At 34.0% G+C, this 14,570-nt stretch overlaps 1 protein-coding gene across 1 annotated transcript in view; it reads right to left on the reverse strand.

Moving 5' to 3' along the window:
- The window catches only part of LOC136836325 (poly(A)-specific ribonuclease PARN-like), a 23,775-nt gene extending 15,683 nt beyond the window's left edge, over positions 1-8,092 (reverse strand). Inside the window, exons 1-5 of the mRNA XM_067100482.1 lie at positions 7,929-8,092; positions 5,374-5,503; positions 3,087-3,173; positions 1,761-1,882; positions 106-200 (exon numbers count right to left, since the gene is read on the reverse strand). Of these exons, the coding sequence (XP_066956583.1) occupies positions 106-200; positions 1,761-1,882; positions 3,087-3,173; positions 5,374-5,503; positions 7,929-7,947 (453 nt within the window). The 5' untranslated portion in view covers positions 7,948-8,092. The remainder of the gene's footprint in view (positions 1-105; positions 201-1,760; positions 1,883-3,086; positions 3,174-5,373; positions 5,504-7,928) is intronic.
- Between the last annotated feature and the right edge of the window lie 6,478 nt (positions 8,093-14,570).

A 14,570-nucleotide genomic window follows, 5' to 3' on the forward strand; every position in this document is an offset into this window, starting at 1 on the left:
TGCACTATTGAACCAATTTAAAAGCAATAAATATTTTAAAATAAAAGTAAATATTTCTGTATATCAAATGCAGTTTAAATACAAGCAAAATTATAAACCACAAACCTTAACAGGTGTTGGCTTTGAAACTTCTACAGGGTTCTCCTTTAGTTTATGCCTCAATTCTGCTTCCTCCTTCATAGAAATATAAGGAATACCCTCTGAAAGTTTTTTAAGAAAAAGGGTAAATGATTATCATGTAATAATATCCAATTCTGCAAAGAATATCCAATATTCCACTGCATACAAAACCTTATTTAACACAAACCTCAACTATCAATATAAAATAAGAAAGCCCTCTGATTTTCTTCATTAATGAAACTAAAAAAAAAAAAAAAAAAAAAAAAAAACCAGACTTGGAATCTTCCAAAACATTATTATTAGAACAAAAAAAAAAGATGAAATGTATGATGCAAAAAGCATTGCAGCTCAGGTGCAAGTGGATAACAAAAATCTTTCAAAACAATCAACAGTCTGTTATGCTAAGTTCCCTGTAAACTTACCTCCTGTATAGGTAATGTAAGTGCATGTGCAGTGTGTAAAATTATTACTAGTATTAATAAAATTATTACTAGTATTAATAACTTTTCTAGTTATTTGTCAGCCCTATGAGTGCTTACAATTTCACATTAATGGTTTAGATAAACATTTTAATATTAATTTACTAAATGCAAATCTACATGTAGAAAAATAGAGCCCCTAACTGTGAAAAAACAACACAACATTTATTCTGTATGCATATTTAAAAGTTGAAGTTAAAAATTTTTCCAGTTGGTGAGATTCTTTACAGGAAAACTGGATGAAACAGTTATAAAAGTGCTCAAGAATGAGACTGATGGAGCATATAAGAAATCTTGAAGAAAGTGTTGGAGGAAAGGCTCGGAAAAGTTATTAAAACTGAAAATTGTGGGTTTGGCTTCATGCAAGAGAAGTCAACAACACTGACAATCTTCATAATGAAAAATCTAAAGTACCATGAAAAAAGGAAGAGATCAGATTGATATTACAAAAGCACAAGGTACTGGAAAGACTAATTAAGCAAGCAATGTGACTGTAAAAAACATAAGACCTAAAATGAAGACTCTAAGGTGTATCAGAAGTTTTTAAAATAAAACCTCATGTCTCATGTCCATCAATCTGCAACAAACCCTATGTTGTCTATCATAGCATGGTAGAAAGCTACATATGAGTGCAGAAAAGCAGACCTAGAGGCTTGGAAATGCTAAGTAAAGATGACCTAGCATTAACAAGAGAATCAAAGGAAGAGGTCATATTACTGCTAAATTAATGTATGGATGAATGGATGAGGAACGACTGAAAATCAGTACTCTAGGCAAGAAAAAGTCAAATTATACAAGTTTAAATAAAAGGAAAAGAAAAAGAATTCAGAAAAACAAAATTACACACAACAGATGTGAGGACAAGAGAGAAAAAGAGTAAAATCATTTACCTATTAAAGAAAGGGGTAAGAGATTACAAAGTCAGTATGCAGACTTGGAATTAGGACCAGGACTAGCAGACACAGCAATATCTGTCGTCTCCTACCATGTAGAGGGGACAGTAAAATGAAAGGAAGAGGACAATAAAAGCAAGGACTATGCATGCAAAACAAGATTATGGTGACTGGAAAGGAAGTAAAGGAAAAAGTACAGTAAGGAATATTATTATTAGTTACAATAATAATGGAGGACTGTGCATTATCATTACAGCAAGATAATTACCTTTATATAGTTTGTTAAAATCAAATCCATTATTTGCAAGAAAGTTGAGACTTCCAGTGTCACAAATTTCTCCAGCGCCTGGTTTAGCTAAGACATAAAAACAATATGTTGCATGACTGTACCTGTAAAACAATGAGTATGATTAATTATTGTCACATTAAACCTTATACAGTACACTTATTACTACTATGAACTGTGATCTACAATCACATTACTGATTATCAAGGGATAAAAGCAGACTGTGAGATCTTGCAACCAGCCATATTACATTAATAACTAATCAAATTCTCTTAAAGTGAAAATGAAAAGATATACTCTCTGACCTTACATACACTACCTAACCTCCATATGACATAAAGTATCATAGTAAATACCAGAGAAAGAGAAATAAGAAAAGTACAGTATTAGGGAAAGAAATAAGAAGTGATAGAATAAAAGAGAGCAATACACTTCTTGTGTTACACATAAATAAGATGAAAAGCAGTCAAGGAAATAACAAATGCCCACAGACCTGGACTAGAGATCTGGTAGTGGGTTAAGTTATCACCAAGCACTAAACCTTCTTTGCCATTATGTACTTGCTACTGTGTATCAACTTTCCACATAGAGTGAATGAGGAAAAGATTCATAACGAAAGCAGAAACAATGATAAAGAACATATAGAAAAGAGTTACATGTTATATTATACAAATCTTTTCCACTCGATCACAACTTTTAATAATCTACAGGTTAGTACGGGCAGCAGCACGAAGCTTAAGCAATAATCTGCCACTCAAAAAAATAAGGAATACTGAAGTAAATACACATATACTGTACAGTACATACAATATATATAATATACAATAAACATTAAAAAAATATACACTTGAAAATTTTCTATTAATTAATAAATATCTACACCAACTCTGCCAACCTGATGAATTTCCAGATCTGGGTGGCAATCTACACCTATTTTATCCATACAGCACTGTCTCTGACTGAACACCAAAGCATTCCAGTCAATACCTTTGTAAAAACTGGGAAATCATCAAGTAGTCTTCTTTGTGAGTTCTCCATTCCTGCATGTGCATGTTATGCACCTAAGAAATTATCTTGGCAGCAATGAATTGTAGCCTTCAAGGTCAATTCAGTCCTATGTAGCACTGGTAATGATTCAGCTTTAACACTATAGTTTGCACTTACTGTATGAATATCACAAAATAATGTGAAAAATGAGCCACATTTCATAAAGATTAAATTACAAGGAGAAATATGTAATTATCCCTTCACTCAAGTGTTAATGAAGCAATGTAAACTACACGTACTACTGATAATGGTATAACTTACTTCTTTTTGGTAGGGACATAGCGGAAAGCTGACAAACCGAACTGGATCATTCCAAAGTTTTGGGCAGAATGCCTTAGCTTGGAATATCTGGAAAAGCAGAACACAAACTTTAATATAAAAATATAATAACACTTAAGGGCATATAATTCAAAAGATATAACATGTGATCATGTGCATAGTACAAGGATCACACTGATCACACTATTCTTGAGAAACAAGACGTTAGAACTGCTATCACACTAAAAATACTGCACATTTAATTTCCTATCAAATTCTGAAATAAATGTAAGCTATAATCTGATGATGTAAGCACCAATAAAACTGCCAAGATAAAAAAATGCAACTTCAAACAAAATGGGTTCAGTGCTATCGACTGGGACTCAAGAAAATTATAAGAAATGAATGAAAACTCTTGTTTGTCTTAAGTACTATCCTCAAACAAATCTTACCATTTAATGACATACAAACCTATTTTTTCAGGCATTTTATTAGCCAATAAAAAAAAAAGACAGAGCTGTGAACAAAGTCCAAGAAAGTGGTAGGAGTGAGGAGGAGGAACCATGTTTTCTCTTAACAGCTCACTTTCTTTCAGTCATCCTGATGATAGCAGTGTATGCAGTCTGTACTCCAGAAGGTAATGGCTACTAGTGGATACTGAGCGAAAAGTAAATGTAGTAAAGGTTATTTTGTTTGTAAAAGAAACTATTAGACAACAACAAAAGGAGAATGAGAATTTTCCCTTCAAAACTTAAAATATTTCTAAAACTTTTGCAGCTAATGGATACTATCCACTGCTTTTTTACCTGTACTGTATATAGTTCAGTGAAAGTAAGTTCAGAACTATAAACTTGTACCTTATGGTGGTTCAATGGAGCGTACATCACAATTAGCAACTGCTCCCTCTCACACTAGTGTTCCAGAAGGGAGCTATTCAACACATGAAAAGCTTCTAAGTAGGTACTCGAGCACTGTAAAGGAGCAGTTTGTACTTGCTACAAATACATCAGAGGTAAAATACTTCTAATCTCTTCAGCTAAAACTCTGACCTAGTCAATTGGCTAGGATCATAACCAAATCCACATCCATAGTGAAGACTTTAAAATCAACAAGAGATATGATGTGGGCCAGGCAACTCATCACAAACAGGACTGCTACTGACAGATCTAATAACACTCTATGAATTTGTTCTGTCTGAGAAAATCAATCATCATAAGGCTTGCCATGTAGTTACTTCTGGGTCCATTCATAAGATATCTCATAACATTATTGATGAATTTCAATTATTTTTTCATCGAAATGATGACTGGTGTTTGATATGGGTATAATTCTGGAGGAATATCCATGATTTTGCCTCAATAACTCCAACATCAATGGATTAAATTCTTAAAGTACTTGCCCCTGAGATTCAGTAGCCAGTATAATATTAAATCCATCACCAGTTCTCCTCTACAACGGTTACATTTCATGTGGATCCCAACAACCAGATCTAGTGGATAAAAATATTTCTTCACATGGATTTTCAAGTAATTTCACTTAATCACTGCATCATGACAAGGGAACATAGGTGTTTGTAGATGACATGTTTAAGACAGAAGATAAATAACTCAACACTTCTTATTTTAGTTTTCAACTAGCACTGACATTTTCCATGCAGAAGAGTTTAAGAGGCAGTAATAGGACTGTACTTATATTTGTAAGATATATGACATAACACTTTATATCTACTCAATGGGACTGAAGTAACATACATATACTCAAAGAAAATCAGGGGTAAATGACAAATGCTAATTAAGAAAATGCATGCATAAATTAGTTTCAAGGGAAAAAGAATAAGCAACAAATGTATACTGCAATTTCAATGGGGAAACAAGCAAAAGTATGATGAAATAATCAGATAAAAAAATAACATCCACTTTATAAAAAAATTGAAATACAAAATAAAAACTGTGAAAGCAGAGTCTGACTGATAAAGTGCATGGGTGAGGTCAAAAGTAATAACACTTACCAGGTACTTTATTTACATCTGAAATTTTTCTAATTCATCCAAACTGTCATAAGGCATTATAAAGCAATTGTTTGTACTTCATGTAAAACAATTAAGTGCTTCCAGTGTGTCATCTTAATGAAAAGATCATTCATCAACATACATTTCAAATGAACATATTGTAAATGAAAATGAATTCATACAGAAGTTTCTATAAGAACATGCATTGCCATTCATGATACTTTTATCAACAACACACTGCAATCAAATTGCCATGAACATAACAGTTCTAAGATGACTCACCTCTCTTCAACAGTGTCTAGGTCATTCAAATTAGTGTGCTCAGTTCTCAGTCCTGTAAATTCACTGTCAATAGCAACAAAGTCACAGCTGTCAATGGCATCTACCACATTTGGCAAGACAGCCTTGAAATCTGAAAAATTACATTTACTATAAATCACCAACTGGGGGTAAAATAAAACTCTTACAGCATTTTACATGATCCTTCCACTATCAAAGATTATGTAAAATCATGGTAAATCTCTACAAATCACATGATGCTTACAATATAAAGGATTACATAATGTTACAGCTACGAAATTCTCAAACTTATTTAAACTGCCATGTTCATACAATGACATGAATCCTATTGTACAATTAAAACATCTCATGTTTTAATCTCAAAACTAATTTTGGTAATTCTCCAGAAGAGCTCCACATGCAGATGTCATTTATTAATTAAATTTTCTGACTGAACAATTTAGAAATGGGTGTTTATGATGCAATACAGGTGAGATTATTTGAGAAATCCACCAAAATAATGAGAAATATACAGAACCCTCTTTTATTTATGTTTATATATTCATCCTCAAGAGGCTGGTGTTAAACATCGCATCCTATGGAGATTTTCTATGTGAAAACATTCTCACATTATTTTAGTGCAATTCTCAAATTATATCACTGTGCTGCATCATATAAACCCTTTTCTATATTTTTCAGTCAGAAAATTTCATTAATAAATAATATTGTTCAAAGTGCTTCTGCAGATTAGGCCTAGCTTACTTTTTTCTTATACAAACCTATTAGCTGACTTTATACCCTGTACAGTATTAACCTTATCTAAGACAGCATGCAATAAGACTGAAGACTATTACCATGGCCTGGTTCCCACCAGTCAGTGACCACAATATGTACCATCTTTTGCTTATGTTTTTATGTTTAGTTTATGATATTTATGTTTTTATGTTTAGTTTATGATATTTACAGTCTTTTTTTTTATGTTTTTACATTCATCCTCAAGGGACTGGTGCTAAAGACATTATGCGTGTAAACTGAGTTACCAAACCAGACGGGTACAGAAGCAGTCTTCAGTTTTACACAGCAGGCTTGTCATCTCCAGTCTGAATCATTCTCTGCAGTCTGAACCAACTGCAGAGTGGACAGGCTGGAAGCTTCAAACCTCTCTGAGGAGTTTTCACTCTCAAAACACTGGCAAAGTGATGCAGGTCACTGAATGACACCAAACCAATCCCTTTCTTTGAAAACCTGTGAGAAGATCTACAGCATCTTAAGGTTAATTCGGACAACATCCCCTTACTCAGCCAAGTGAGGGCACGGCATCCTAGGTAAGGTTGGCAAAGCTGAAAACTACTATCACACCCATCTGGTTCCAGGAGGTTGCTGAGCAGAATATTTACCATCTTTTGCTTATGTTGTTGTTAATGTCTATGTCTTTTGTTCATGTTTTTACATCCATCCGCATGGGGCTGGTGTTAAACATGGCACCAGTTTTAAATGTAAACTGGTAGTTACAGAACCAGAGGGGTGGGGTATTAGTATACAGTTTTACCTTATGGTTAAAGGTAGGTAGGTCTGGTTACATCGTATTTTCTCTGAAATGCTTGGTACAGTTAAGGGCTAGGTTAAATACAGAGTTGGGGGTCTTGAATCAATTGGGGGGTCCAAAAGGGAGGAAGCCCCCTCCAGCCAGGTTAGGCCACAGCATCCAGAGTTAGGTTAGATAAAAGTATGCCTGTTAAGGATATAAGGTAGATCTAAGTAGTAGCTCTGTGGCGATGATTTCCTTCTAACTTGAATTTTTCTAGTTTTTTGGTTGCTAATTATGGATTTACCTTCAATTTTTGTCACACGAATGTAATTAACCTGTAATTAACCCCTGAAGTCCATCCAACAAAGGGGTTTCCGTATGTGATCTTCACGAGACAGAGCAAAGGTAGGTCTGTTTCAAACAGTTCATATCCTGTCTGGCAAGTGCAATAACTTGTTAACGTATGGGTACCGCCCCACCTGGGCCAGTACTAAACATGGTAAAGGGACATTCCATTTGGCCTGACAACAAACAAATGCACCGCCAGTATCAGAACCCCTATAAGTGTAGAAAACACCAGTTCCCAAGGTAAAAACAGGCGCAGAGTTAATACTTAGATTTACCAGAATATATTCCCTCTGAAATGCCTACAAAAAATGCCTACTAGGCCTACAGTAGGCCTGACCCCTACTATGCATTCCCTCCAAGGGCTTGGTAGGGCCAGACCACATGAGTCCCCCCCAACCTCCCACCCATCTGCATGGGATCCCTTGTTAAACATGGGCAGGTTAGCTATTCTCTTGCCAAAGTTGTCTAGCATAAACTCGGGAACCATGTAACCCCTTCCCCTGCGCCCCCTCCCTCCCCACCCTTGAAGAAGCCCCCCCCCAAAAACTAAGGGGCTCGACACGAATTCGGGGAGGTCTACCGTAGCGTAGTATATACTAACTCTAATGTCATCACTCGCTATCTAAATACAACTGATCCCACAAACCGGCAATTACAAATGTCTCACAACACTCATACTCACTTGTCTTTGTCACTTCCATTTTCAGAAACAGTCACGGAAAATCTAGGTCGGACCGTTGTCAAGGCGTCATCCGGTGTTATGATAAAGGATTTGACCTGAACGAGTTGTTGCCTCAGCTCAGTCAGGTTTGTTTTGTTGACATTGGGGACTCGGGAAATAATTGCGTCGGTTTCGTCAGAGTAATGTTTCTCATTTTACCTCCAGGGTCTGCAGGACATTGTGCAGCACTAAAGTAAATTTATATGGTATGTAACCGTATGCTGTATATAAATACAATGAATTTCTTCTTCTTCTTATTATTATTATTATTGGTTACTCGTTCGAAATATTTTCTGAGATTCAGAACTGAAAGACGTCACTCAGTATAGCTTCCTTAACTATCTAGATTTTCATCGTTAACCATTACAGTATAAAGAAGCCTATACTAACCCATGGCCAAGCACTGGTCTCTTTTCAGACATTCACTTTCAGAAAAAGATTCAGAAAATGGACAAAGCGCAAAGATCTGAAGGGGAAAATGGGGGAAAACCCCCACAATTACAAAAGAAATAGTTAAGAGAGGCTAGAGAGCAAGATGAGAAAAAGGAAGCGGGAATAAAATTACTGTAATTTGGAATGTTAAGTATTGTGAGCTGTTACGGCCAAGGGACTTTACAAGTACTTTTTAGTAAGGCCTACAGTGGACCATGCGAGTTGCATTTACAGCACTGTAGCCCTGAAGACGGAGGGGGCGGGAGTAAGTAACTATTATCAACCTGGTTTATATATTTTCCATTTTATATCTACTTTACTCACTTCACTTTCACATCACCAGTTTACATGGGTGTTGATATGTTATGCTTGGCAACATTGATTAGAGTATGAATACTCTTATATAACTTTTGAGAAATTTTGAATTCTACAAACTTTTGTTATTATTATTATTAAGCCAAGTTGCAACCCCAACTGGAAAAGCTGATGCTACAAGCCCAAAGGCCCATTAAGAAAAGCAGCTCTAAATGGAAAAAGAAGTAAAGAACAAACTTTGAGGGGAATCGAGAATAACTTGGATGAATAATAAAGCATAATAAATTTATGTAATAAACCAATTAGAACAACTCATTTCAGCGCTGTTTTATCAAAACTGAAAAGATGTTAAAACTTGGAGGCTCAAAAAGAAATTAAAGCTGGTTATTAAAAAACTACATAGAACTGACAAGTAAAAGGAGGTTACTTGTTATAACAGCAATCGGTTCTTAATTTACAAAAAAACCATGTATAGTGAAAAGGCAAATAATTCTCTCTCGCTTCATTAAAACTCTGGATCAGAACTGCTTAGTATACAGAAACAAAATACATCAGCAGCAATGGGTAAAAATAATTTTTCGTAATTCTATGGATAAATACAATTAGGAATGCCATCGGTGGTACGATTAAGCTATTCTATAACAAATTAAAAAGTTGTTTAATAACATTTTCTCATGCTTTAACAGTAAATTTTGTACAGATAGATAGCTTCTCTGGAACCAGGCAGGAATAACAAAAAACTATGCGAATTTTAAAACAATATATTTTAATAAGACTACATAATACATATGCAAATAACGAAATACATTTTTATTGATGTTAAAATATATTAATTGCACTTAAAATAACACAGGCATGCAAGACAATTTCACCTTTTTTTTTTAAAAAAAGAGCATAAATAAATTTTTCAAAAATAAATTTCAAATAAATACTCTGCAAAAAAGATGGCACATGAAGAGTAAAAATTTTCCTCCAACCGTGAAACGAAACCAGTCCTCATCCAATTAACAACCGAAACAGTTCCCACATTTCAAGAAGTACATAACAATATGCATTGATTGATAAAATAATACAAAATCTCCTTTAGTAAACCTTTCCCATCATATACCCCAGTCAACTTTTCTAACAAAAACACAATATTTCAACCTAGGTATTGTGGTGTTAAGGCAATGGAAAAATATATTCCATACAAGGGAATAGAAAAAAAAACTCCATGTTCTACATGTGTATAGGTATAAAAATTAGATGCAGAAATCTTGTTATATCTTCAGCAAACTCCAGTAACTACTGGTTCTAAATAGAATATTGCAAGGGAAATGCTGGCAGTGGTTTATTCCTAAAAAATAATAAGAGAGTAAAACTTTCATGAAAGGATATTACAGCAGTCTACTACAAGCAGGTCTGCATTTGACTTTTTTAACTGAAGGGAAGGTTAAAACAAACTTTCTAGTGATTAAGAAAGAACTGAAATTAATTACTGTGCTAACAAAAACACTACAGGGTGCCATTCACAATTATGAAGGCAGTGAACTCGACAGAACGTTCAGCAAAATCTACACAGTAACCAATACCTTGAAATTAGGAAATAAATCTGAAAACCTATGATTCACTTTCATTTCAGGTCCTACCAGAAAAATTTTCAGTTGTATTTTTGCAGTCATAATGAACACAATTTGATAGCATTTGGCCAAAGAACAATAATTTATGTAGTAAGTGAAATCTAAAAATAGAATTCTTAGCAAATAGCACCAATAAGATAAAACAATACATGAGAAACTGCAAACTGCATATAGTAAAACAAAAGTACAGTTCACCTGTACAACCAGAATTTGTACTTGTAAAATAATGAAAGGTACAAGTCATTTGTCATGAAGACATTACCTGCAAATATTTTAAGCTTTTAGGGTTGCACAACATGTAATCATTACACAGAACATAAAAGGTACATTTACTGATGGCAACTGAAATCTTCAGGAGAGAATACGACTTAGATTCAATCCACATTACACTACATTTACAAGAACAGCTTAACAAAGTCCTTTCGTTCAACTAAACATCAAAACTTTAGATACCAGGAAAGCTTCTCTATCAGAATGGCTGAACTTTCTTCGTATTGAATACTTCGGGAGAATATGCCCCAAATAAAAAGTGCAACAGCTGTGTAAGTCTTAAACATAACTTCTTAAGTAACAACGGTTAGTTCAATTCATCTAGTAAATACTTATCATGGCGATAAACTATATAATCTCTTCAATTAGGTTTTAATTTTTTGGTCAATAGCATTTTTTTAATTTTTGGTAAGTAGCTTTTAAAAGCCCCAAAAAATGCCATGCAACTCAGAAATCCCACTGAGTAATAGTTACAACTTACAAAAGAAGTAAATTGTAACAAGGTTAGTATAAAACAGCAGTGAAACCAAGAATGAAATATCCTATGACTGTCCTAACATAATTATTTGGTATCCTTAGTCAACATAATCAACATTACCTGCATCAGAAGTAAAACTGGTTAAACTCAATATCATTAAAAAATAACATCCTTAATCTACAAGTGGAATTCACTCAATAAAAAAAGAAAAAAAATCTGTGTAGAAGACAACCCAAAAATATTGGTCAACTTACAAATACTATACGAAAAACCCACCCTGCAGGTGATTACGGACATATATGGCCTTACTAAAACAATTATAAAACTCTTGACAATTAATGCAGCCCAGCAATAAATGTTCAAGCAATGAATAACTGTCAAACCTAAAACTAAAACCAACAAAATTTTCAAGATTTAGACTTGAAACCTCATTTCAAATTGCCAATGAATGTTTCGGTACGTCTAAATTACAATTATCAGCGACAACTTAATATGTACCAATGAAAAGTGTTCAAGAGATGACAAAAAAAAAAAAAAAGTCATGACTTTGTTCACTGCAAAGCCTAATTCCCACTCATAAACATTAAGTATATTACACATCAGATTAAGGTACAAACTTTCAAAAAAGAAAAAAATTTATTGCATGAGTACAAACACCTTATTTTGTTTAAATATACTGTATTGCTCTCACTTGGCAACAAATTAAGCAAGATATGGAATCACTTTTGAATTAAGAGACAAGTCATCTTCCACTTTGATATCTGCCATATAAGAAGAGAGCCCACCAAATTTCACTGCTGGTTATCTGAAGCCTCTGTGAGCTCAAGATAAACAAGTTTCCCCAGCTGGTAAGGTTGGGAGGAGCAATACTCCGTTAAAATGAGACGCTTGTACTTATGAAACATGAAATAGTTTCAAATTTTATATAAATTCACACATGGACACAACTCCAACTTCACTTATAACGTGTTGCTATCTAGGTGGAAGTCTTACTCAGGTTCATCACCATTCTGTCTGACAGGAGAACAAATTCACAGATGGTTATAAAGGTTCCTCCATGTGTGAACTCCTCTTACACTACTTTAGGATTGGCCAAACTTGACAATAAAATCAGCTTGAATGAATGAGGGGACTGGATGGAAAATAATCTTATTCCTACAGCAACAAGCACACAGACTTTTATTGAAAAAATCTTTCTGATCTCAAATACTTTTAACCAAGAGCTAAATTTTGTTTATATCAAACATAAAACCTGAAGTGGTTTTCTAAACCCAATGAATTCAAGTCCCCACATCAGGAAGAGTGAAGCAAAATTTGTTTCCATTTGGTGTAAATATAAAATACTGAAAGTTTCTCATGTGTACAACCTCGAATTAACAACCTATCTTACAAAACACACCCAAGAGTTTAAAACTAGTTGCAAGAGAAATAAAAACCTCCCTCCAAAAAGTAAAATAAAACCATTTACATGGTTATATTTCAACTTGTAATATACCAAATGCTTTCTTGAAAACACAAAGAATGGAACAAAAAAGAAATCAAAACAAAAACAAAATCACTTACTTCTTGTATCTAGTGAAATTCCAAACACTTCCACAAAAATGTTTAAATATTGCTACTACTTTTAGAAAAAAGAAACCTACGATTAGACTTTCTTTTATTCACCAAAGCTGGGCAAACATGCTTTTAAGACGAATTAATGTCAATCGTTTTTTTTTGCTGCCACAGCTAAAAACCATAAATAAAAATGTAAGTACAGTACCCAACAAAAGTGGTGGGATTTTCTGTCCAAACCCTTGACATTTCATTTAGATTCCTGAATAACAGATTTAAAATATCATAAGTATGAGCTTCTGGGAAGCTTCTAACTACCCTGTACGTTCGAGGTTGGCAAAAAAAACTGAGCAGTCTTAAGGTACATATTTCTTTCAAGCTAGTATGTTTGGTTTTGAAGTTTTTCTTTCAAGCTAGTATGTTTGGTTTTGAAGTTTTTCTTTCAAGCTAGTATGTTTGGTTTTGAAGTTTTTCTTTCAAGCTAGTATGTTTGGTTTTGAAGTTTTAAAGTAGCCAAAATCACAACAGTACATACAAGGTAAAAAAAGGAGCTAATTGCATTAAATGTCATAGGAAAATGAATGAAGCATTGTAAATCTTGCATTACATTCATGAAAATACTTCATAAGGACACTCGACATCCTATCGAAACCAATCACACACAAGTGAAAGCCCTATTAGAAGCTCCTTTCACATTAAAAGAAAAGGTTTTTCAGCTAAGGAAAGCCTTTTCAAGAGGTAAACTCTTCCTAAATCTTAGAAACATTGTTGGTCCACACTATATCAGCAAACGAGAACTCCTACTTTGACAAATGAGCAGAGGCTTTGGAACCTATAAGCTAGAGTGTTAGTGCAATGCTGTTGTATCTAACAGTTGGACCACAGGTTTGCAAAAATTTTGGCAAGACAGTAAAGCTTGCAGTTCACTGCCATGTAATGTACAAGCTGTCAGGTCTTACGACACAACTAATGTGTGCACTGTATTTGAAACAGTGCATGGTAACCAGATGAACACATTTTGTTCTAAATACTTTCAAATCAAATGCTTTCCATAAAACACTCGCATCTCAGTGACTACTAAGCTTCTTGAAAGAGAGCTATATTCAGGCTTAGTAAAAATACTTATTTTCAAAACATCTAAATAGCAATGATGTTCTTCAATATTCAAATGAACAATTATACAGTAGTTATCTGTATATACATAATCCAAGAATATGAATAGTAAAATAAATATACATAAATGCCAATACTTCATTTTGAAAACACCAGCTTTGAAGCAGTTTTATGAAAAACAGGAACAAGAGCAACAAAAATTCAACAATGCAGTGGTAATAAAAAATTGACAATTTTCATCAAGGAAACATCTCTAAATTTTGTAGCACATAGAAGTGTTCAAAGAACACAATCTACATTTGAAAAAACCAGTAAATCGGTACAAATTTTATGTGATATCAAGCTAAAGTCCTACAAGGCACTGGTATCATTGTCTTGGTTACATTAGACATCTTACTAAAACTGACTACAGGATGAAAGCATTCTCATAGCTACCACATATGTAAAGTTTAAATTATCTTGAAATTTCTCATGAGCCTTTATAATCCAAATGCACTCACCTGAGTTGCTGGTTTCAAGATGTAAAAGGTTTTCCTGCTAAAGCTTACAAAATCAGAATCTGACAGCTCGGGGAACCAATACAGTATTTTCAACAGAACACATGAAAAAGGCAAATGTATAAGCATGGATAAAAAAGCAATAACTGAAGCCCTCTCCTCATGAAAATCTAAATCAGGTGCATCTTACCTGAAACCCTGAAAAAGTTCTTTGTTCTCCAAGAACTGACAAATATCAATTTGAAAATTCTCCCTAGGGAGGATCACCAATTGCATCAGGCCTAGCATGGTACACATTGGATGGCACCAAAGATCCTTTGCAGCA

The sequence above is a fragment of the Macrobrachium rosenbergii genome, chromosome 56, assembly GCF_040412425.1.
Source record: "Macrobrachium rosenbergii isolate ZJJX-2024 chromosome 56, ASM4041242v1, whole genome shotgun sequence".
Lineage (NCBI taxonomy): Eukaryota > Metazoa > Arthropoda > Malacostraca > Decapoda > Palaemonidae > Macrobrachium > Macrobrachium rosenbergii.